The 25,593-nt window shown below is 43.7% G+C and overlaps 1 protein-coding gene across 1 annotated transcript in view; it reads right to left on the reverse strand.

The window, feature by feature from the left end:
• The window catches only part of chd7 (chromodomain helicase DNA binding protein 7), a 77,311-nt gene that overhangs the window by 38,460 nt on the left and 13,258 nt on the right, over nucleotides 1–25,593 (reverse strand). Inside the window, exons 2-4 of the mRNA XM_076745783.1 lie at nucleotides 16,479–18,092; nucleotides 13,498–13,832; nucleotides 6,698–7,161 (exon numbers count right to left, since the gene is read on the reverse strand). Coding sequence (XP_076601898.1) covers nucleotides 6,698–7,161; nucleotides 13,498–13,832; nucleotides 16,479–17,970 — 2,291 coding nt within the window. The 5' untranslated portion in view covers nucleotides 17,971–18,092. The remainder of the gene's footprint in view (nucleotides 1–6,697; nucleotides 7,162–13,497; nucleotides 13,833–16,478; nucleotides 18,093–25,593) is intronic.

Here is a 25,593-nt window from a genome sequence, read left to right on the forward strand (position 1 = left end):
TTCACACGGAGTTTTAGCTCATCATTTTGGTTCACTCTCACCGCTCTCATAGTGTGCTTTTCAGCTGCAGCAGGCAGCTGTTTTCAATGAAAAAGCTCTAAGAATCCACAGTACCTGGTCAGCAACCAACAGCAGACGAACATAGTGACTGACTGGTGAACAGAGCGGAGCATTTAACAGCTAAATTGTCTGACGTATCGCAATCTTTCACTGAATTTCAAGTGTTCAGGAAAATGTGAATGAATGCTTGTTTCTATCCACTACTGTTATGTGATTATTAGAGTTGGTACATCAAGATAAGCATTAGGTGGCACTGATTCTCCAGTCGGATAATTATACCACTGCAGAAGAAGAGCGTGCAACAAGTTGATGTAATTAAAAGAGCGCCAGTCAAAAAAAGAAAGTAGAAATAAGACAGTTCAGTTTGTTCCATGTATTAATGTCAGGAAGGTTATATCAAATCTGTGTGAAGATGTGAAGATCTGCTGAAAGAGCTGCTTCTTCTTCTTCTTCTCAGAAACAGCTGTTCATTCATGTGAGGCAAATGTTCACTATATCAGGTAATTCCATCTCCCATTAAGCTCATTAACTTTGATGACAGAGGCAATAACCACCTCAAAACAGCGTACAAATGTTTGCAATTTTTTTTAAAAGTTGCAGTTTCCACCAACCTTTTCTAATGTGACACTTCAAAATGAGCAAAAAAAAAATAGTTGATGGAATCATGACAACTGACCTTTTTTATGCAACTGGCCTAAATATGCTTGCTGACTAGCCAACATTTTGGACAGGTATGTGTCATAACAGCATTCTAAAATGCTTTCACAAATTTACCAGAAAGTCCTGAACACACCATATATCACTGTTTACTAAAGTACACTGAAGTGTCCAACTCTCGGAAAAGCCCAGAGACTTGAAAATTGCATGATGGGAAATTTATTTGTATTTTAAATGTACCATTTCAGAAACTGTGCCATGTTTGAGGTGGCAAATGCATTGGGTTCACTGGCTACGCTGTCAAGCAACGAAATCCAGAAGACTGAAAATAAGCAAACGAGGATCTAATCAGAAAAATAAAATAAACTTTGCCAAATCAACTCAATACATTCTTTATCAACCAAAAACTCTGGACACACACTGTACTCTTTTCATTCAGCCTGAAAGTGAAATACTGAATGGGTCCGCAAAAACACCGTAACAGAAATTACACAGCCGGGCAGGAACCTACCTACCAACCTGCCACACCGATCGTGTTACCTACGAGAAAAGGTATTAAATCAATGCTGTGCTGCAAAGTTGATGTGTTGCCATATATGGCTAGTCCTGTCCAGGTGTGCAAAAAAGCCCCTCCCCCCTCAATGTCTCTCACTCTGCTGTACACTGATGGGCCTGAAGCCGAGCATTCACACATGCTGGCCAGCTGTAGATCATTGTGCGTGTGTGTCTGTGTGTGTCAATGTGGGAGAGAGGAGTTGAGATGCTCCTTTCAGATCGGTGGAGGGAGGATAAAGGACAGGAAGCAGAGCCGTGGAGTTAAGTATGGGGAGGGCAAGGAGAAGAAGTGAAGAGGAAGACAAAAACAGGGGAAGGGTGGGGTGTAAGGGACACCTGCTGACGTGATGAGTCATACCACTGAACCCCCATGCACACACCCGACTCATGGCAACAAAAACCAACACCAGTAGGCAGAAGGACATACATACACACACCCCACACACATCTTCTCTGTGTGTTTAAAAAGTGCTGTATTTGCACACACGTCTGCAGACAAAGCAAGGTGCCTGCATGCATGTCTGACTTCTTTGTGTGTACTGCAAACAAATCACCACACACACACACACACACACACACACACACACACACACGCACGCACACACACACACACACACACACAAACACACACACATGCGCGCGCACACACACAGTGGGAAGGGTGTGGCAGCTGAGAGCTGGGTTATTTATAGATGTACTTCCTCTGAGAGAGGTAGACAGAGAGAGGGAGCGAGAGCGAGAGAGCGAAGGAAAAGAAGGATATAGAGGAAAAAGCAAGGTCAAAGGAGAAGAGTGAGCTGACTGGACAAGTTAACCACCTGATTCCCTCTGTATCGCGCACACATGAAGACATACTCAACTTCCTAGACAACTGAAACTAATAGCGGTGAATGCATCTGTTTTTCATTTACTGTCTCGTCAAGAGGTCGACCGATTAATGAGGTCTGGCCGATTAATCACAGCCAGTAGGACGTTTCACTGACTATTGTTATCAGTGGAGCTTTAGGCTCAAAGAGGCCAACGGGTGTGCGGCCTCCACCAGTCATGCAGGGATGTACATCATGGTTTTGCATGGAAGTCAAGGTAATATGATTGTGTGCCTGATATAACTTTGATTTAAATGACAGTTAACTTTATTCATAAATTATGAGCATAACGTTGTTGGTTATAGTGTGGCATTATAAATGCATTAGACTAAAGATAACTGCTGCTCTGCTGAAAGCATGCTGCCTCCATTTTGCCAGTGTAATGCTGGTTACTCTCATCATTAACTATGAACTTCATTGTTACAGTGACCACTTTTTAAAAGAGCGCATTGACAGTTCAGCATGGGCATCTTTGAGGTTGTAGTGTCCAGAGTCACATGTAAACAACTTTATCAGGCGACTGACCCACACAGACACGTTCACAGGCAGCACTCAAACATGAAGCAGCACGAAAATCCATGAATAAAGCAGAAAACAGTTCTTTCCACTGTGCCAGTCTCTCTTACTCACATACCGTCCTTTGTTGTTCTCGAGGTCTAAATGATCCGAAAATTGTTTTTAATACTTATTATTTAACATGTAGCAGGAGCAATCCACAGTGAGGAGAGAGCAGCCGGCTGGTTAATCCCCAGTAAAACTCAAAACTTTGCAAAAATCAGCAGCCCACAACGGGTTAACACTGGTTAATCTTAGCAGGTTGTAAAACTTTGATTGTTACTGAATTAAAGCTACTTTCCAGCCTTGGGTAGTGCGTAATGTAGTAGATATTAATGGACAAACAGGCAAAAAAAAAAAAATCTAATCAAATTGTATAAGAGTTTTCATGATAACTGTCCAAAAGCATGTATAGAACCACTGACATGCAACCTGATGGTCCTCTAACATGATGAAAATGCCCGGCTAATATGACATAACTTGAGGACAATACAACCAACCCTAAATAAAGGCAGTGAAGAACAGCCTGCGCTCAAAGGGTTAACCATACAGCCCAACATCCTGGTTATACCAATTAAGGGAAGGCTTCAGTCTGCTCTGTGGTGGCTTATTTGTTCATACAGAGATGCAAATACACCGAGCAGAAAGAAAACATTCTGTACCGTGGGATGGGCCACATGAAAAACTCTTGCGCTGTGGGGTTTATTTCTCCACCCACCAAGTGGAAATCTCACACAAATCCCCTCAATATGCAACGGAACATACACGCCTGTGGCCCTCAAGGAGGATTTTCTCCACACCAAATGAGATGTTTGATTGTATTGTACAGATTGCATTCTAGAAGTCAGAAAAGTAAAAACTAATCATTAATAGTTCTGCAGCATTAAGAACTCAAAATCAATCAATGAAATATCATTCAAAGCAAAAACTTCATAGAGACCTAAAGACATACTGTATGACATTCTTACAGGGAATGAACCATGACAACTGAAGAGCTTGGACTTCATGAGTGCCATGCCAAGCATTTTCACACAAGGAAACTCTACATGCTGATGTGAAAGACAATATAGAACAGCAGAAGAAGAAGAAAAAAAAACAGCTCAACCCTCAACCCTTTGGCTTAAATAGAAAGACAGAAAGGAAAAGGGAAGGGGGGGTGGAGATGAAAGGATGCACTCTTCTTCAGCAGGAAGAGGTCAGATTGGAGGGAGGAGAAAAGAGAAGAAAGAGTGAAAGAGAAGATAGTTGGATGATTGCAGCGGTCCACCATTTTAGAGTAGCAGTGAATGACCGGCAGCCATTATTATGCTAAATTAACCTGGGAGATCCAGGCCGCCACTCAAGATGGAGGAAAGCCTGACAACAGATAAGAGCTAGTTTACCAACACACACACACACACACACACACACACACACACACACACACAGCTGTAGCTGTGGAGTGGTCAGCAGCATGGCCTTCATTATCATTAGACGCCATTTTCTGCCACAAAGATTACTAAAGACCCCTCCCCCAACACACACCCCCACACACACACAAAAAAAGCCTGCCCCCTCACCGCCTCACACACTCACTCCAGGTCCCCCCCATTCCCCGCCCCCGACTCCTTTCCAGTGGCCGATGCGCACACACACCTCCCCCAGCGCTGACCCTTGCCTGCTGCTTTGGCCCTCCCTCTTCCTTGGGATAAAAAGAGCCGAGGAAGGGGGGGAGGCTGAGGGTTGGGTCAGAGGGGGAGGGAGGGAGGGAGAGGGAGAGGGAGAGGGAGAGGGAGAGAGGGAGAGAGAGAGAGAGAGAGAGAGAGATGGGGCCATCCTGACACATTCCTCAGCCCGATCAAATTTCCACCTTCACAATGAAACCACCTCTGACTCTCGTACACAAATGCTCTCAACTCTTTGCCTCTGCCCTTCTCTCTCTGATCTTACTGCAAGGGACAATGTGAGAGAGCATCCGCAAAGGGAGAGGCTACACACTAATAGGTAAGAAAAGACTGCCTCCCCACCAAAAAAGAAAAAAATAAATAAATAAATAAAAAATAAAAAATAAAAAAAATAAATTAAAAGACAGAAGAGATAAAGCAAGAGAGGAAAAGTGAGAGGAGACTGATTAGAGCTGTGTACACAAAAGTGAACCAAAGCTGACATTGATGAACTCATAACTGATAACTGTGCTGGACGTTCGATCTAGCTAGTCTATATCCTCCTTCAATAAGTTTCATTTCACCTATCATGGCCCTTACATGGTTACATGCTTGGTATGGAAAATGAGCAAAAATGACACAATGGGAGAGATGGTGTTAAACAGCCATGACTGTATGAGGTGAAGCTGGAAATATTCTGTATTTTTCATGTCATTAATAAATCCCATGACAAGACTAAAACCAACAATAAACGTATCCTCCATTGTGGCGGCTGTTTAGGAAAAGTTTTATATTCTCACTTTAAAGAGAAAAACAATTGAATGCCAGCAACAGAAACTAACAGGCCAAACTGTCACTGCACTGAGCCCACTGACTGCAAAGTGATACCTTTGTAGTAAACTGTAACAAAACTCCAGCAATGAGTCCTGAGCAACAAGAATGAACAAAAATAAAAAAGGAAACGTGGAACAGCCAAACGAACAAACAGCTGCCTCTTGTGAGACCACGCTCGAGTTAAAATCAAAAGTCTCAAAACAGTAAAAACTAACTTTCTTTCAAAATAGAAGCCTTAAAGTTCCAAAGGAGAACAACAGAGACGCAACAGATGTGATTTATCGTCACCAACTGAGAAGTCCAGCTGCCCGAATCACATGACCTGAATATATAACAGACACACTAAAGCAGTTTTCTCATATGAGCTCCAGACAATGTCCACAGAATCAGGTCTGGACATTGTCCAGAGTCGTCCTTTCACACATGGAGCACATTTACAGGAAGTACTCCGTTTGGTTTAGGCGAGGGGTGGCGTCTGGGTAGAGCATGCAGGAGGACTCAAGTTGATGACTGTTGTTGAATTGATATCAATACCACGTGGATTTGGACGTATCCGCAATGTCAACGAAAGAGTGGAAACAATTTAAAGGCAAGCAGGAATGAGTATGAGGCAACGACGTACACTGTCATCAACACGCCCACTGGCTCGCTGCATAGTAGTGCATACACACTGAATGACAGTGTGTAAATATGGCTTATGAGTGGTGGAAACGGTATTGCCAAAACTTGGCCGACACACAGCATACTCTGTCATACCACCCAACCCTAGTAATTATAATGTTTGTTTTTTTTAATTAACATGAAAGAAGAAAAAACTCCAACAGGTTAACAGACCAGAATAATGATACCTTCCATCTGACAGTCGGTTTGACCCTGTTTAGTATCTCTAGAAGGAATTGGGATTGATCCTCAGATCTGCCTGTCTGGCAGTCCGTGCTCCATGCCTCACTGAGCCCTGTGATCACCAACTCACACACATTCACACAGTCTGTGGCAGTCTGGTGGTTCACAGTTCAGAGGTTGTGACCCCCTCAGTTCCCCCTGGTTGGTTGCATGAGTGATGGATCTAGTGTGTGTCCGTCTGTCTTTGTGTACGAGCATGTGCTTCTACAGTCTCACCAGGAGTCCTTCACTAACTGAGATCAGAATCTGCATGTTTCATAGATTTCTTTCTCTACCAAATACATTGCACTACTTATAATATTTACTGCTAAGACTGAAAATTTCTTCATTCATTTCGACATATTTCTTCAGTTGTTTTCTGTCCTCTGGTGTTCACTGGTTACCACGTGACCAGTCTGTCTCTTGTTTGATTCGTAATCAGTTTCCATGAATAGATGTGGAACTGAAAACTACACACTTCCACTTAGTGGTCGATGGTGCCAAAAGTATCTTTAGGACTTTTGAAAACTCCAGCTAAGGACGTTTTACTCCTTTCACCTGGTAGTTGACACGTTTAGCTCGTACTACAGTGGTCCTTCACAAACAGCCAAACACAGACAGAGACTAAGGTAATGCTGCTCCTACCTGGTTTTCTTAGGCGTCTTGGTCTTGGGCGTGGAGCTCTTGGCTTTCTTCTCCTTGGGCTCCTTGGGCTCTTTGGGGGTCTTAGGTGTTTTGGGCGTCTTGGGGGTCTTCGGCTCTTTGGGCTCCTTGCCCTCTGCCTTCTCCTTTGGTTTCTTTTTTCGTTTTTTCTTCTCTTCTACTGGTGGTGAACTTCCCTCTACGATTCCTGTGCCGGTAACCTGTTCACCTGCATCGCTTCCTGTTCCGGGAAATTCTGACTTGTCTTCCTCTCCTCTGGCCTTCTTTCCTCCCTCTTCTTCCTCTCCGTCCACTACTTTTGCTTTCTTCTTCCTCTTCTTTTTTGGCTTGGTCTCCTGGTCGCTGGGCTGCTCTGTGCTGATAGGCTGGCTGGGGGCACCGGCGCCAAGTGTCGGCCTGTCAGGAACCATCACTGAGGCATCGCCTGACGGGTCAGTGGGGGAATGCTGGGGGGAGGGGCAGAAAGATACCGGTTAATTGGAGTTTTCCAGCAACTTTAAGGTATGTTTAAAACCATTCGTATAGAACATATGCAGAATATAGAAACTCCAGTCTAAATAACCAAACAAAACAGTAGTCAGTTGGCTTCCAGCAAGGAAACTTTCCAAAAGTTGGAAACCACATATATGGCCAGATGTGGCCAAGCAGCAGTGCAGCAACAGTTTTCCCCATTTTAGTGCAAAAACGATTAAGCAATTGACAGAAAAGAAACAGAGCCGGTTTTGGTAGTCAAAAACAGACATTTCTGCTTCTTATATCACTATAAAGAGAGTATCTTTGGGTTTTGAACTGCTGGTCAGACACAAGAAGTAGTTTTGGAGATGACCTTGAGCTTTTGGAAGTTGTGATGGGTATTTTCACCATTTTACCAGTTTTCATACACTAAACGACTGATCAATGGCAAAAATAATCATGATGAATTAACAATGAAAACAATCATTAGCAGCTCTACATTTTTGTTTGTAAATTAGAGCCACATATAACAGTTATTTTCATGGTGAATTAACCTGCCGAATGTTTTCTGGATTAATGATTTTTGCCCAACCAAGAACATAACCCAAAGATTTTCACTTTACTGTCACAGAAGACCAACCAGTATTGAAACTAGTTACAAGGTAGAACCAGAGAAGGTTCGGTATTTTGCTTAAAAAATACAAATGATTACTCAATAAATAAATTTACTGCTGATTAACTTTCTGTTGGCCAACTAATCAATTTATCATTGCAGCTGTATGTCCTGCAACGTTTCTGCTCAAAGTTTGCTTCAACACTGGTTCAGCCATGTAAGCTTGTCAGTCAATTCTGCTGTATTTTCTGCAGGGTGGGGGATGAATTAACCAGTAATGGCAGACTACAGAGCACAGGGGGAAGAGGGGATCCATGCATCCATGCATCCATCCATGCACACCTCCTACCACAGTCTCCCTCTCCCCTTCCTCCTCTCGACTCCCCTGTTGCTACGGTTTCCTCCCCTCTCCTGCCTCCTCCTCCAGCAGACTAACCTTGATAAACCAACCGGCTGACACCTTATTTTTCCTCCAACTTTGCTCTCCTGCAGATAAAATCTTCTCTTCTTTCTCCTTCTCCCTTCACCTCCTCCTCCTCATTGCTCCCAAGTAAGCTTTCTGTGACAGGCAACTGGTTACCAGCTGTTGGGAGCCTCTCCAGCTGCCTCTCCTCCCTCTCCCTCTCTTCCATCCCTCCCTCATTCTCTCTCTCCAGCTGCTCAGGGTCCCAGTAGCAGATGGGAAATCAGGCATCATGACACGAATAAATTATCTTCATACTTCAAAAAGGCGCAGCGAGGGAGTATGTGTGTGTGTCATACGAGAGCAAGAGAGTATGCCTTTGAGAGTGTGTATGTGCATGTGTAATGCATATGTGCACGTCGGTGTATCTCAAAGTGTGTCAATGAGGTGTGCATGTGTGTGTAAGCATAACCAAGTTTATAGCAAAATGCCATGGCAGCAGCTCCTCTCTGCACACACACACACACACACACGTAGCATAGCTTGGTTGCACTGTGGAGGAGGAAAGAGTTGGGGTGCAACCTCTGAAAGTCCACTTCCATCAGGAGAATGCTAATGTACACAAACACACACACACACACACACACACACACACACACACACACACACACACACACGATTTCCACACCAAACTACTGCAAGGTCACACATCACACAAACCTCTGCACACTAACACCTGCTGACACACACGTAAACTGAGCCATTTAGACACACAAATAGGAGGAAGAGAGGGAGAGGGGGGAAAGAGAGAGCCAGGGGGTGGGGGGTGCAGTGCCAAGAGATAAATCTGTCCTCCTGCCAAGCTTCCCAGATAATCAATCACATGAATGACAATGGAGACAGTGTGTATACACACACACACACACACACACACACACACACACACACACACACACACACACACGTTTTCATAATTTATGGGGACATTACATACACTTATATTCATTTCCTGGAGACGTACACTCGCCACTTCTTAGCTAACCTTAACCCAAGTCGTCACTCTAAAACTGTGGGGGCTTTCGTCCCTACAAGGAAGGTGAGTCCCCACAATGTGACTGTGGAAATGGATTCATGTCCCTACAACCTCAGTGATTCTGTGTCAGGTCTGGTGTGGAGTTGTACTGGTTTAACGCTCCCTCCTGAAGCACCGTCATAATCCACTTCCCAAACAGGTTGTAACAATATCACAGATAACTGAATTTAATACAAATATTCATTAAGAACTCAGTGAATGAATCACTCACACCAATAGAATGGCTGTATGGCTAATATGATAGACTCAGGAGAGATGAACAGGGTTGAGTTTCATCTCTCAGCGGACAGAGAGGAGGCTGAGGAGGAGAGTGCGAGGAGGAAAGTGAGGGAAGAGGGCTGAGGAAGCTGAAGGAGGAAGGGACAGCTGGAAGAGGAGTGAGATGAAGGGTTAAATCTAGTAGGCAGAAACACTTGAGACTCCCAAAGGACTGAGTTAAAGGAAATCCTGTTCTCATCATTCAGCCTCTTCCCTTACTGTGTCCATTCACCCAGAAAAAACATACCTAAGTGAATCATAATTTTTCCCCCACCCTACTCCATATGTGCAAAACTGACAGCTGCTAACTATCTACATTTAGCAGGTCACAGCGTGGTCAGGAAAATTTAGCATTTTTGAGCAGTAGCGTTGGTCAAAGGTTGATGGATAACGAATCTGCAAGGTAGACAAAACTGTAGCTGGTCCAAACACCACTTTTAGCTGTCGATAAGCCCAAATTAAAAAGCATATTTCTTCATAAATCCCAGATTCTTCATTTTCCTCTGTGTTTGAAGTAGGCAGGGCTCAACTGAAAAAGGTTATGTCAAGTACTTCTGTACGTCAATCAGGATTCAGCTGATTTGAATTTGAATCTGATGACAGATGTTGGCTTTTACTGTCAATCAAATTGATCAAACCGCACCCAAATATTTTTAATATAAGTTTTTGAGTGTTAAACTCTTAAATAATACCTAAAGATATTCTTAAACATTGATTGCTGATTATCTAGCTATAGATATATAATTTTCTAAAGAAATAAAGATTTGAAGCCATGTTTGCTTTTTTTCTTTTTTTTTTTTCTATTATTGCTTTCGCCCAGGCCTGACAAGTGATAGATAGGTACGCTTTAACTATATGTAATCATAGATGTTCAAATAAAAATAGTTCAATAGTTTTGCTTAGATGCATATCCCTGCAAGGAAAACGATATTTACAACTTATAGGATCAATTCTAAACACCATTTTTTTCTTCATTTTGAGAATGTGAGCATTGGTTTATGCAGATCTCATAAAGCTCAAATAACTGCAACACCAAGAGTTAATCTTTCATCTGACGATAAGACAGCATCGAAGAATCATTCACAGAAGGAAACACATCCTCTCCGTTCACATGCTGCAGCAGCAGGTGCGTGTCTCAGCTCTTCAGACGTGAGATGGGTTTCCAATAAAAATCACTCAACCACCAAAACCAAGATGAATCTGCTTACAGAGAACTAGCTTGGCAAGGTGACCACACTGGTGCTCGAACTATCTGTCCTCAAAGCATGACTGTCATCTTTCAGAACAAAGATGCAGCCACACTCATCTGCTGTGACTCTCCATGGGTGATCTTTACTTAAGTTGCAATAACGTGTCGATTGTCGTGACGAGGGCTGTGGCAGTGAACAAACTTCCCCTGTGGTGATTTAGGGGGTACGTGGCATCAGTGCATTTTTTGTGTGTTTCTTGCAAATCGCTTTGTAAGGGCTTCACTGCAGGATCATGTTGCATCTTAGTACAATGTTTCAATTGAGTATCTACTTGTACTAATCACCTGCACTCTATCTCTCCCCTCCCACCTCTGCCAGCTAGCCATGGTACACCAATGCCACAGCTGTGGCGAATTTGGGTAATTAGTGAACTAGTTGCATTTTCTACTAAATGACTGCCAGTGTTTCCTGTCAGGAGTTACAAAGTTTGTGACGTGGAGGCTACGGGACTTTCTCCTGAGTGGTATTAGAATCTTGAGCAAAATTGTCCAATCTTGAGACACTGTTGTGCATGTGATTCTGTGAATTAGGGGATATCAAGTAGCAGAGAGAGAACCGTCCTGCGTTTCAGACAGTGGTTGTGATGTTGAGTCCCTTAAGCCTAGCTGCTCTGGGACACAGATTCTGCATACTGCCTTGTCTGCATTGGCTGGCTCTCTATTTTCTTCACTTGAAAGCTGAAATGTTCCCAAACTGGGAACATCTGACTGGACTGATGACATGCCCATCTCAACAACATTTCTATACACCTGACAAACAAGTGCTACTGGTGTGATAAATATTTTTATGGACATTCATTTTGGAAATACATTATTATTACAGCACACAACTAACTAATTTCTGATGAAATGTATGAAAACAAGCCTTGCATTCTGTCAACCAGTAAACAACATTTCAGATGTGATGAAATCTGAACAAGGAGAGACGACTCAACATTAGGGAAGCATTTCCTCAAAGCTGCAGAGCCTCGGTGAGCTGGATGGTATAGCAGCTCGCTGACAGTGTGCACGAGCGGGGGAGGGGTGAGACAGGCATGTTATATGTCAAGTAGAGTGCTGCACACAACACGGTGTGTGTGTATGTGTGTGATGTAGAATAAAGGTCACAGCACAGCACTCTGCCAGAGCTGTGACCTTGAGCTGCTGACAAAGGCACGCGTGTGTGCGTGCGTGCGTGCGTGCATGTGTAATAACCATGCTTAGTGAACAGATGGAGCTTAGAGTACCAGACATACAGTCATCATGACTGACTGACCAGCTTGGTGTGTGTGTGTCTCTTTCTAACAAGTGCATCACGAGGCACAGAGAGAACTCCCTTCCTGTGCCGCAGACACACACACACCACTCTGAGTAGTCCTCTAGCTAGGCTATCCTATTTCCCAAGGCACATTTGCCATCCCATTCCAGACCACACTATCCCAAGCCACACTGTTGGCATGTGTGTGTCTGTGTGTCGGTCTGTATGTGTGTGTAATGATGGGGGCTGCCGGGCCTGCAGCTACAGTCAGGATGGAGCATGCAACTCGCCCAGGCGAAGAGCAGGGCTCACCAGTCAACCTGGCATCTAGGTCAGGAGTGCTGGATAAATTAAGTGTGACGGCTGAAATGTCAACCACAAAACGCAGCAACGGAGGCTCGGAGGTGGGGTGGGGAGTATTAAGTGAGGAGTAGTGTGAACTACAATAGAAAGGAAAAGGGGGACTAGGTGTGTGTGTGTGTGTGTGTGTGTGTGTGTGTGTGTGTGTGGCCACAGGGCTGCTATTGTGTATGAATGGGTCAGTGGAGAAAGGGGGCTTTGAGCAACAAAACAAGCTAATGGAAGCCGAGGACACGTGACACAGGCAGTGGCAACAGTGCACGCTCACGTACATGCACACACACAAACATGGAGGTAGCCATTGAGAACTGCTAACCTCTTCCCACCAGCCCTCCCCTCCCTGCTTGTCTCATTTGCTAGAGATCCTGGACCCCCTCTCTTGAGATCTTTGCTTGTTTTCCCACTTCTTTCCTTTTAGTGTTTCCCCCTCCCCCAGTCTCTCAATCCCCCCCCTTTTCCTCCTCACTGTCTCCCTCTTTTGCAAACTGTCCCTCTGCACATCCGGCTACACAACATTAACTTACAGATGACACCCCTGAAATAGATAAGACAAACAGTGAGACAGACAGAGAGACAGACGGAGAGAGCGGAAAGAGAGGAGACGGGGAGGAGGGAGAGACAGGAAGGGAGGTTTCCTCTACAGAGGAGGGGGAGATGTGGGAGCAAGAGGGAAGGAGAGATTATGCTGGTGGCGCCTGTGTGTGTGCGCGTGTATTGCACACATGTCTCAGGATATGCAGCTCACAGGAAACAAACAGCTGCAAAAATCCCCCCCCCGACACACACGGAAACACAACCACACACAAGGCTAACAGCAGAAGAAGCAAAAAGCAAAACACACATTGATATGAACACACACACACACACAAACAAAACCCCACTGAACCAGTGCCCAATGCACCGCTGTGTTCTCAAATGTCATGTACACACACATTTATGCACACACACCGCACACTTCCCTTACACTCCAAACACACATTCCCCCACCCACATGAAAAATAAACATTCACAAGAAGTACACCCACACATGAAAACAAATGCACGTAGTCTTGATCTCTCTCACACTCACACACAGCACTGCTACCACATTAAAGCATCTGTTTGATGGAGACTCACCTGTATGTGAGGCACTTTCTGTGGGGTAAGAGGGGGTGAGGAGAGCGGGTGGGAGGCAGGAGGCGGAGGTGCCCACGGGTGGGAGGCCTGGTTGGGGGGAGGGGGCGTGCTCTGCAGGTGTTGGGGGTGGGGGGGCAGGTGTGTGTGCTGCGTCTGAGCATTCTGTGCAGGCGGCGCTAAGCCCTGGTTTGGAGCCGGAACTCCATGCTGACTAACAGGTGGACCCTGGAAACCCATGGAAGCTGGCTGCAGGGGCTGCCCACTTCGAGAGGCCTGCTGCTGGGCCTGGAGAAGACGCTGGTCTCCCCCCTGGTTGACTGGAGCTTCATGAGGCCCTGGGAGAAGAGACAGAGAGGGGAATAGAGTATGACCACTCACTGTATGGACATCTGCCAACAACAAAGGGCTTTTTACCTCATGCCCGTCACCAAGACATTGAAACTGAGTCAATACTTTTTTTTTTTTCCTGTGCTGGTTTTCAATCACCACAACCATCAAAAATATTTGTAAAATACAGTAATAGACACTAGCAGGCTTAGGTCAGTTTCTGGTAAATGTGTAAAGATTATAATGCTCACACGTTCATGGACCATATCGAGTTGAATGTAGATGTTTCCGAATTACTTGAATAAATCACTTGTGTAAGCGCAGAATGCTTTACAAGTACCTAAAGGGCTGATCCCGAGTTGAACTGTTTTCTAGTGAGCTAACAACCATAGGATTGCAGGTACTAACATCTATAGCACAAATGATCTCTGTCCCTTGGCAAGATTCCTGAAAACAGTTCTACAGGTGCTGCGGCATTGGATCCTGTGATCTGGCCACACTGAGGACATGCACATATCTAGGGAATGTGTGCATTTCATGAGGAAGACAAATACAACTACAATTTTTTCCTTCTTCAAATATGTTATATTCCCAAATATACTCTTATGCTTTCTTTGTTTTCACTGCTATGAAAATATAGCAGAAACAGTGTAAGGACAAAGTCACACTGGAAGCAACATTCCCACTAAACCGTTCACTCTTTTGCAGAGATCATTTTCCAGGATATTTTCAGTGATGATCCAGCTGGTATGACAGACAGGAATCACGCAACTAATATGGTCCTCTCTGTCAATGTCCAATTTAAAAGAATGTACAAGCATAACCATTTTAATACAAGTACATTAACTACCATCTCCCTTTTCTTTTTTTTTTTCTTTTCTATACACACACATATACACACACACACCCTACCAGACAGACATACAGTATTCTGTCATTGTTGTGGTTTGGAAAGCTCTTCATTGCTCTATGCTTGGCAAGTTCTTTGTATTATTATATTATTAACAATTGCTGCCTGAACATCAACAACTCAATAGTATCCAATAGTTTTACTTACTGACAAATCTAGACTGAATGTGACAAACCTACATGTACAATTCACAGTTATATTTGAGTGTTTATCACACTATACTTTAGCCCCTAGTTGATAAGGCTAATCACACTTGGTTTAAGGTACTGCCACAAAGTTCAACATTTCATGTTATGGTCAGTTTTACCATAATAAGGCAGTGTTGTGTTTGCAGAAACAAAGCTAGCAAAGTAAAAAAGTACGCTACTGTTCAGCCTGCATTTAGCCAGTGTTTGTCTCAAATACAGCTGGGCTCCCACGCATTGTTTTGATCCCAGCTTCACATTCTTTATTATCCAACTCTCGACAATGCCCAACACAGAGTTGAAACCACTGCTCCTAGCCACAGTTGAATCACAAACCTTAAAGGTTCTATGTATGAGATTTCCAGCCCCTAAAGCACCAGCCTCTCAGACCAAAACAAACATGAACACCCTCCGGTCACATGCACAGCAAGATGTTGTGAATGGACCCTGTCTTGTCTTGTTAGCTATCCTGCTAACACTACTTACCCAAAACATCAAGTAAAATATGCTTTAGGTAGCTTAAGTTTGATGGTCTAGATTGAATGTTTGGGACACTGCTAGCCACTGCAGAGTGCAATTCACCACTTTGAGCTGCAGCCATTTCGTTCTTACAATGCTGTGTGGGATGTCACTCTGTCTCTTTATTAATGCAGGAATGGCATTAACACTAATATGCACACCTGTCTGGACGGGCTACCAAACAAAGACAAGTATGGACTACAATACAGTCAGAGGGAGAGTGCCTTCATTCTCTTCTCAGGAAGCCTTTAAGCCACTATATCTTTAAATAGCAAATAATTACTATATTAATGTACAAAATCTCATATATAGAACCTCTAAACCTTTGCAGGCTGAACAAGCCAGGAAGCACCATCAACTTTATCAACTGAACCAAACACGCAACTAATTTAACATTATTCAACCATTTAAAAAAAGTAGTAAAGACAGCAACATTAATCAAAGCTAATTATTAAACAAAGCTAATAAAGACCAGCAGTGACTAATATTTAGATTTGAAGGATGTAACATAACTTACATTATTCAATACTTAAATTGTAATGTCATCCAACCTGCATGTGCTACAATGTGACATAAGTGTTCACAGTGTTTCCACGACATAACCAAAGCAGCCTACTTAAAATATTCTCATCCATAAACTACAATTTGAACATAACTTAGCCCTTCCAGAAGCCTTCTTGCTCTTTTTCTGCTAAAGCAAAATTGGACAATGCTGACAATTTTTCTCAGGACAACACAAGGCATCTTTCTTTTTCCCTCGTTTTCCACTTGTTTTCCATGTGTGTGGAAAATGGGAGCCATGATTACAGCCCTTTCACTTCACAATGATCTGTTCTATTCATAGTAACTCTAACAGCTCTGTTTTGTAATTATTCTAAAACTATATTTTCTAATAATAATCAATATTTCCATTTTCCTAAATTTTATTTTCTGTTAATTCCAAATATTTATGGTGGCTTGAATCGTGGTATCAATAAAGTCAACAAAGGAAGGACCAATGAAAAAGTAACATGGAATGGCATCAACTGTCCTGCGCTTACCTTGCGGTTGCTGGAGCTGAGGCCTGTTCGGACCCAACTGTGGACCACGCTGCGGCCCCATGCCAGGGTACATCTGCCCTGTATTGGGGGGCAAGTTGTGGGGCTGCTGGTGTTGGGCGTGTGGGGCAGACAGAGGGGTTTGGGGAGTTCTCTGTGGATGGGCCATAGCATTGGGTGGAGACTGCAGGGCTGTGTATCCTGCAACCTCTGGGGGTCCTGCTAGTCCTGCGCTAGGGGGTCTGCCCTGTTGGGGAGGAGGTGTTGGGGTTCCCAAAACCCGCATGGGGGACATGGATGAGGGGGAGGGGTAAGATCCCTGAGCTGGGGGGACAAGGTGGGACTGGGGCTGGTTTTGGGGCTGTGGCAGATTCTGGGGGTGGTTTAGGGGGTGCATAGGCTGGCCCTGCTGCCCTGCCTGCTGCTGCATCGGGGCAGAATGGGTCTGATGGGGCTGGGGTTGGTGTGGTGGTCCAGGGGGGTATCGCTGCCCCTGTTGCCCTGCTGCTGGGCCTGATCCCTGGTTAAACCGCTGGCCAAGCTGCCCTGGTCCCATGGACGGGCTGGTGTTAGCACTGACGTTCGCATTAGCACCCTGGCCCATTCCAGGTCCCATGGCTCCATACTGGGTCTGATAGCCAGGGTACTGGCCACCACCAAACCCCCCTATGCCCTGTTGGTGCTGGTGGGGGTGTGGAGGCTGTCGAGAGGGGGAGTGTGGGTATCTGGGTGTGTGGCCCATGTTGGGATAGCCCTGGGCTTGTGGCTGGGGCTGGGGGTGTCTCATCTGGGCCCCACCGATTCCAACATGTCCCAGGTAGTGAGATGGGTCCTGAGCAGGAGGGTGTGCCATGCTCTGTGGAGGGTAGTGTTGGTTCATACGAGCTGCATTGGGTGTAGGTGGGCCTTGCATCCCACCATAGTTGCCTTGGGACATCTGGTAGCTTCCCATCTGGTTGGGCCCGCCCCCTGGTTGCGGTGGAGGCTGCTGATAGGCTGATCTGTTTTGCTGCTGCTGCTGCTGCTGCTGTTGCTGCTGCTGGCCCCAAACTCCACTCCCACCTCCTCCTCCTCCCCCTGCATCACCCGGGTATCCATGGTGGGGGTTACTAGAGTTAGCTGGATTATTATGGTAGTGGGAAGCCATGCCATTCATGGCTGTGTTCACGTTTGGTGGTCCCTGGCTGGGACCATTCTGGGCCATAATTCGTCCTCCAGGGGCACCAGCTTGCTCATAGCCTGTGTAGGGACCGTGGTCATACATTTGCCCCAATTTAGGCTGCCCTGGGCCAGGCCCAGCGCCATGGATCATCCCCTGGTGGTAACCCCGGTTTCCCTGGTGCTCGTGGTTCAGAGAGGGATTAGTCTGCTGGGCTAGAGGGTTGGACTGGGCAGGGGTAGGCTGCTGAGGAAAGCAATCTCCTAAACCATCTAATCCATCAGAGAACAGCCCTGCATCGTCCCCAAATAAACTCAACATCCCTGGGTCCGCCATGGCTGGGTGGGGGGCCCAAAGATGGAGGGGACTGGATGGAGGGAGATGGTGTTGTGCAGTGAGGAGCTAATCAGCTAGCTGCTAATTTGAAGCTTGCTACTCCATGGTCCTCATTAAGATACCTGCATAGTCAGACAGAGGGAGGGGGATAAAGAACATAACAGAAGAGGGAGGGGAGGCAGGAAAGACAAACATTGAATTAGTACATATAAGACCAAAAGGCTGCTGTATGCTTCAAATGAAGTGTGCACTGAAAGCTGGACTGTGTTGAATGTAGTTGAATGTAGAAAGCTCCCTGAGGACTGTTTCTGCATCTGGACATCTAACTATCTGCAGTTGTCCAAGTCCGCTCAGTCATGACACAATTTCTGCAACCAATGAGTTGAAACATGCACATTTTACTCTTAATTTGATAGCATTTTGTCTTCAAGTGCTCGGTTGTGAAACAGTAGTTGATAACATGACCGCAGTAAGTCTGTTACAGCAGCTTTACTCAAAATATAGCAACATGTTTGGGTGGAAGGAAAGACTGTTTTTCTGATACGGCTACACACAGTACAACATTCTTTTGTTGACATAAATTCTAGAATATGTTAGTTTATGTTAATTAAAGTTGTTGCCACTAGTTACTTTAAAGTTGAGCGTTCTCCAAACAACTGGTTGAAAACCTGTAAGAGCAGAGCCCAACCAATGTATCAGTGTGCAGATTTTATCAGCTGATATTGGCCTATCACAGATATATGGATATCAGTGTAAATGGTAAATTTTGGCGATATGAAACTTTCTTTTTTCCAAGAACATAATGCAGAAAAAGATGCTTGGGGTTTTTATCATTACTGTTTCAGTACACTGATGTCATTTCGGACAATAAAGTTTATCGTTAAACTGTGAAATATCCTGCCTTCATTACATTTCTTTGTCAGAGGAGTCTGATAACCACATCTGAGGGATCGCTACAAAAAAATGTGTATGCGTGTGTGTGTAGATAGTGTTGTTTTCAAATTTATTATTCTCCAGTATCTGCACGGAAGATCTTAGCAAACAGCACAACAAGCAATAGCATCATATATTTCATGTAGAGTAGCAGCGGTAGTAATAAACAGGATATGATTTAACGATGTAGATGCCCAATAGGGGCCTTGATAGGAAATCATCACAATCTATATTTCAATATTCACCAGAAAATCATGAGTGGATAGCTTCCCAAAACACTCAGCCCTCTTTAGATGGTGCGTCATATAATCTGATTTGTTTGAACATTTTGTAAGCAGCCTTATCACCTGCTGAGCAGAGGTGCAATGGATACTTGTTTATCAAGTTAATCAGTTCTAACCACTGAAGAAAACACATGAACCACTAAAAAACCCTTCACACTCACACACGCCGAAACACACACACACACACACACTTCACATTAGTAATGCCCCCAAACCCTCCCCCACCTCCATTTTACTACCAAACAAAAGAACTTCTTTCTTTTCCAACACACACTCAGAGTCATTGAGTGTGTGTGTGTGTGTGTGTGTGTGTGTGTGTGTGTGTGTGTGTGTGTGTGTGTGTGTTAGAACAAAAGGTCCCAGCAGATGCAACTCTGTTTGAACAGCAACAGCTGCCATCCAGCCAACAGGCCAGAGAGCTTTTCTGTACACCAGTCCGTAGTTAGCTACTCAGTCAGCAAGCCATTCAGCTGGCTAACTAACCAGCCAGTCCTGACAAATGTGTGAAGACAAGGGAGTTAGCCACCTGCTACCTTTTAGCTTCTGTGTGTGTGTCTGTTGAACTTCCTGGGTAAAAAAAGTCAAATAAACATGCACACAAGCGTAATTTATTATTAATAACTAGCCATAATTCTGACACAAAAACGGAGGACTTAAGAAATGTGTGAGCATACTCAACATCAGAGACGGTGTGGCCAGCCTAACACTACAGTCTACATGAGTGAGAGGGTGAAGGTAGGTGCATCTAAGCATGCGTGATTGAGTGTATGTGGCTTTATCAGAGACCAGGATGGGGAGGAGGTGGGGGAGGATAGCTTGTTGCTTCCATGCACTGCAAAAAAAACACACCCAAGCCAACTTATAGCACTACAGAGTTCCCCTCCCCCCTCACCTTAAATCTTTTCTCCTCCACAATCTAGTAATTTTCCTCATCCACTTAGTGGTTCACAGAGCCCAGCATGTATCGCGGATAAAATACTTGATTACTTTTTCTGCTGGAAATGTGCACAAATTAGTCATTTCCCCTTTTTAATAAATGTTTTATAAAATTAAAATGACAAAATTGCACCCCAAAATGACTACTCAGAAAAGGTTATCAATGTCATTTTTAGAGGACCACCTAAAGTGTTAGCAGCAGGCTAACAGCTGTGTCTGAGTCTACAGTCAGCTCAAGTGTATGCCAACATGGACAGCTCGCCAATTTATCACAGAACAATCATTATCTCATCGGTACATTGACAGTTTTGTAGCAACAATAAAGTAGTAGATTCTGTATGTAAGTAAGGCAGCACTGTCAGTGCTAGTGCTTGTTATTACACTTATTATGATTAGGACCATAGTTGTTGGCTAAATCTTCACCCTTTCCACTATCCGCTCTTGTCATAAACTGTGAAAACTTCATGTTTAAAATTAGATATGCTCTTTATCAAACCACAAAACAAGACTACACAACAATATTCCACAATTTGTCCTATTTGTAAATATCATTTTATAACTATTTTAACTGATTCTCTTGAAGTTGAGATGAAATGAAGAATACCTTTTAGCCTTTTTACGTCACATCCCTGATCATACTGTGCACCTATTTCACAATACATTTCAATTTCAATTTTGTATTCTTACACCAAAACCAATCACATTTTCTTTCTGTAAAACAAAACATGAGATGTATTTACATAAGCTCGAACCAACCAATTTCAACCAATAATATAACATTAACCTATCAGTCTTCACCTTTTAGTGGCACACAGCGAAGATTCATTAGCCAGCTTGCTAGCAACAGCATGGCACATGGTTGTGCCTTCAGGTACTTGCCACCTCAAACCTTGCTCCATGTCTCCCATATGCTGTGGTTAGGGGCTGGCTAGAATTTAATGACTTTGAGGAAAGTGGTATCTGATAGCTCCAGATCCTGCACGAGGAATATTACAATGGACCGCTTCAGCAACTGCATGGAGCATACGATGTGAGTTGTCTCTCTCTCACTGATGGATACTACTATCCCGTCTGTGCAGACAGCAGGGACGTAGTTAGATGGACTGCTCTGCTCTGGTAACGATGGTGATAACAGTGCTAACTAGAGGCTAGCACCCAACTCTGAATCACTGTACTTCTCTATGTTTGTTATGGCACGGCCACTTTTCAAAGTTCAAACCAAAGTTATGTCCCACCTGCCTTTGCTGCTTCACTCGGAAATCGGAAGCTAAATACTCACAAAATTTGGTTTTGCCTGGATATAAATTAATCAGCTACGGAGCAGGATATCATTTCAGAGTGGACCAGTGATCTAACCTTTTTTACTAACAAACGATGACTAAGACCAAACCATTTCTCTGGCAAAGCTAATCACCAATAGCCAAAATGTTCCTCATGAGATTTATAAAAGTCACCAAACCGTATCACCATCAAACCACTGTCCAACGATGAGTTTCTGGGTGACAAAGAATTAAATCCAACCCAGTTAATTCAGTGGTAAGCCAAGGCATTAACATGACATAGAACCACAGTCGTCTTCAGGCCTTGGGGCCTTCTGGTGGGGGCTTCACCAATGCCTGATGGGAGCATGTTCCCTTGTTGTGTAAATAACAGCTACCAAGCTCTTTCCTCCATGTCTCTCTGAACCATAAACAAGCTGCCAGCACAAACCCAGGAAGTCAACCATAGACTGTATAAAAGAAGGGGATATAGCCTGTGGGTCTGAAAAGTGAAGCCACTGCTGAAGTGCTCTAAACCTGCATCCTCTAATGGAAAGCAGGGGTTGATTCGACTGGATGCAAACAGAAGCCAGACTGTACAGAAGCCTGTGAGAAAATGACCCTACTTATTCAATATAGCATGATGTTCATTTTGGAAATGAAGGTGCCTTTTAGAGTAAAAAGATGATAAAGCAGTATGCTTAAGGGTGCGGCTATTGTGTGGTTGACAAGTTGCTACCACTGTGACTGGTCAATCAAGATAGAGGCGTAGCAAGGCGTACCTTGAAACAGCTCTGAACTTGTTGTCTGTTTTTGTCTTAGAACTTTGACTTTTCACAGTGTGTTATGCCTGTCTATGAATATTCTGAATTCAAATTGAATTTTTTAAATATCGAGACATTCATATCCCCCCGCAGCTTCTCTGACATCCGCCCTCGCTCTTCTCCTGATTCGGCGAATTAAGATTATATTTTGACCAAACACAGTTAGTGTGGATTGTTGGAACAGAGAAAGACGAACCAAGACGATTTTGGTGCGTTATATTTTGTTTCTGTCATGTTTGAATCAAGTGTGTTTTACTACGATAAAATGGCCGTTTCTGTAAATGGAGTCTGGCGACTTTGAGAGCAATATAGTTGATGTTTCTGGTTAAAAAAAAATGCATCTTACTCTTTAATAAAAAGGGATCTCTCCTTTCCATAATGTTGTCAGACATTATAACACGCTGAGCCTGTTACTGTCGAAAAGAGTCGACGTACACTGATGAGGGACTACACTGCATCGTGTTGCAGCTGACTCTCGTACAATACTTCATAACATGAGCAAGTAAGGTCCAAGATCTGATAATATTTGATCAGAGCGTTTCCTGTTTGTCTGGGAAATTGAAATATTCCAGGAAATGTGGACTGATACCAACTGGAAAAACTCTGCACACGTCACTGTAATTGATTGACAATGAATCGAAGGTCACGCTGAAATGAGCGCATATTACAGGACGATATAGGGCATTATTGAATTTGTTTATTATGTAATGTGTAGGTATGTAAAAGATATGTTTATATTGAAATAATATACAAGTAGTATGTCCTCTCATATTGGTTTTTCCTCTTCTCAACATAATGCGCAAAAATAGATATTTGAATGTCTTAAAGTGTGTTTTTTTTCAAGGGAATAATCAAATGTCATGCATCATGTCACACACAGTGGGGACAGCAGCGTAACGTCAGAGCCCACTGCAAAGGCAATGAAACAGACTTCAGGATATATTCTACTGGAGTCAACAAGTGCAACAACAGAAAGACAGGATGACCAATTTATCAAACACCTGCTGAACAAGCAGAACACAAACTTGCAGAAATGTGACATCTTCAGAAAAAAAGGTATCACAATGCTAATTATATAGAAGGAGTTCGGACATCTCAAAGAGACAAAGTGCAGATTAAGATGATCTGCAAAATAAGGCGTCGGTTGGCCAACCAAGATGAGAAACAACAACTCATCTGAGTGAGCAAGTTACAAGTTGGTCACTCATAACACAGATAAAGCATGTTTGCAGTTAAAAGCTTCATTTAAATGTCATTCAATATATTCTTTTACCATAAAATATAATCTAAAATGAGCCATGTTTGCACAGCCAAACATTTAAGTTATATTATTCTATTTTTTTCTGTTAATTGCAGGGTTTTGCAGAGTGTTGCATGGGGAGGAGTGGGCAGACACACCAGCAGACAGCTGCTGAGAGTCATGGAGCTCTGGAGGAGAGAGCTGGGGACAGGCTGGAGTTCTGGGGGAGCAAACACCCAGAGTCACATCAGATTCTGCTCTGATCCAGGGCTGTTTGCTGGAATGTTTAGTGAGTTTAAATGTCAGGAATTGTGAAAAACTGATCTTAAATGTATTTGGCTAAGGTGGACGTAAACTTCTTCATCAAATGTATATAAAAGGAGCAAACACATCTGTAGAGGCTCTTCATTTGGTCACTTTGATCAGAACTGGAAGCGCAGTAGGTTCAGACTTCAGGTATAAAAGAGCATGTTTTTAGAAGAACAGCCTACAGTTCTTACTCCCTTTGAAGTCTTCAACTGACATTTTAGACTTAAAGAAAAATACAGTTAATAAATTCATTATCTAATCAATAAAACTTAAGAAAAATTGTGAAAAATGTCTTCAAGTTCCCAGAGTGCAAGGTGACGCCTTAAAATTGCTGAGGTTTTTTTTAATGCACCAGACAAAAAATGACAAAAATATTCAATTTACAATGACATAAAAACAGAGAAGCAGCAAATCTTCACAAGGCAGAGTCAACAGCTCTTTGGTAGCTCTACCATTATCTGGAAACGTTCTCTTAAGAATCCACTCAAACATTCTCTTACAGTGTAACAACCCAACAGAAACGAAGCAGTGCTTCAGCTGCTGTCATTGGGGAACTTGTGTTAGGCTGCATCACAGCAGTGTAAGCAACAGCACTGTTGAGTTACATCACTTCCTGTGTATTTCAATCACTACAGGAAGAAAAAGTTTCCTCATGTTAGTGCATATGTGTGGCAGGTGAGGGTAATTGAGTGTAATTTCACATCCTTTGCAGCAAGCTACTACAAAGGCAACTGATTTCCTGTCAGCTCAGTCAGATGCACACTAAATTAGATCGTGAATTCTGCAATACATAATAACTGAAGCTGTATAAGCGCTTGCTGGCTACTGTGTGAGTGAGAGCATGTGTGTTTGCAGCAGCCTCGGGGCTTTCATCAGATCACAGCTGTAGTTAAGAGTGGGAAGGCAACAGATTCTTTCCTCCACTCATTTTGTCTGGCCTTTAGAAGTTAGCCTCCCAAAAGATAACACTCGCCTGCACCCTGGAAAGACACACTTCCTCTGCACTTCACCTCTCTCCACTATTTCATCCTGTCTGTCTCTCTCTTGTGTCGTTCATCCCTATATTCCTGAGTGAAACCTCCTTCAATCTGACAGTCATGGACAACACAAGCTCTCTCTTCAGCTTTGCTTTCTTGAACTTTTTGTACCACTTCCTCCGCCATTTCAGCCAAGCTTGAGCTCTCGTCTCTTTCCCACAGCGAGCACAGACGCACACAGAAACACATGCACAGTTTGGCATTGAGGCCCAGCTGTCACTGCAGAAGGAATTAGGTGAACGGTCAGTCTGCCGCTTTAGATGCCAAATCTCATCAAAGGATGAGGCATTTAGCCCCCCACATTCCCCTTACCTCCCTCGGTCATTACACACACGTGGTGAGTAGTCCAGAATAGGTATCCATACCAACAACCATAAGCTACTGCAGGCAACCATAGGTCTCCAAAACCCATTATTCAGACTCAGCTTTGGCATGTAACTGAGCCGTCCCTCATCATTTGGGAACATAAAGTGCACTTGCCAATCAAAAACATTCAAATGCACATACGAATTACTGTTCACCTCATAAGCATCAAGATGAAGGAGCAAACTTTTTCGGCCTTCATAACTTTCCAAGCTGAAAAGGACACTTCAAAGAAGCGTAAAAGTGTTGTGTAGCGCCTTGGCATCCAATAAGCCTTCACTTTCTCTCTGGCAGCTGCAGCAACACACTCACACCAACACAACCCCATCAGTGTAAATATATAAACATCATCAGCCATTTACTATCCACTCACAGACAATCAAGTACATCAGAACTGTAAAAAGCCAAATTTAGGTTGCCTCCATCTGTCACTGTAAT

Source organism: Chaetodon auriga, chromosome 12 (assembly GCF_051107435.1).
Source record: "Chaetodon auriga isolate fChaAug3 chromosome 12, fChaAug3.hap1, whole genome shotgun sequence".
In the NCBI taxonomy this organism is placed as follows: Eukaryota; Metazoa; Chordata; class Actinopteri; order Chaetodontiformes; family Chaetodontidae; genus Chaetodon; species Chaetodon auriga.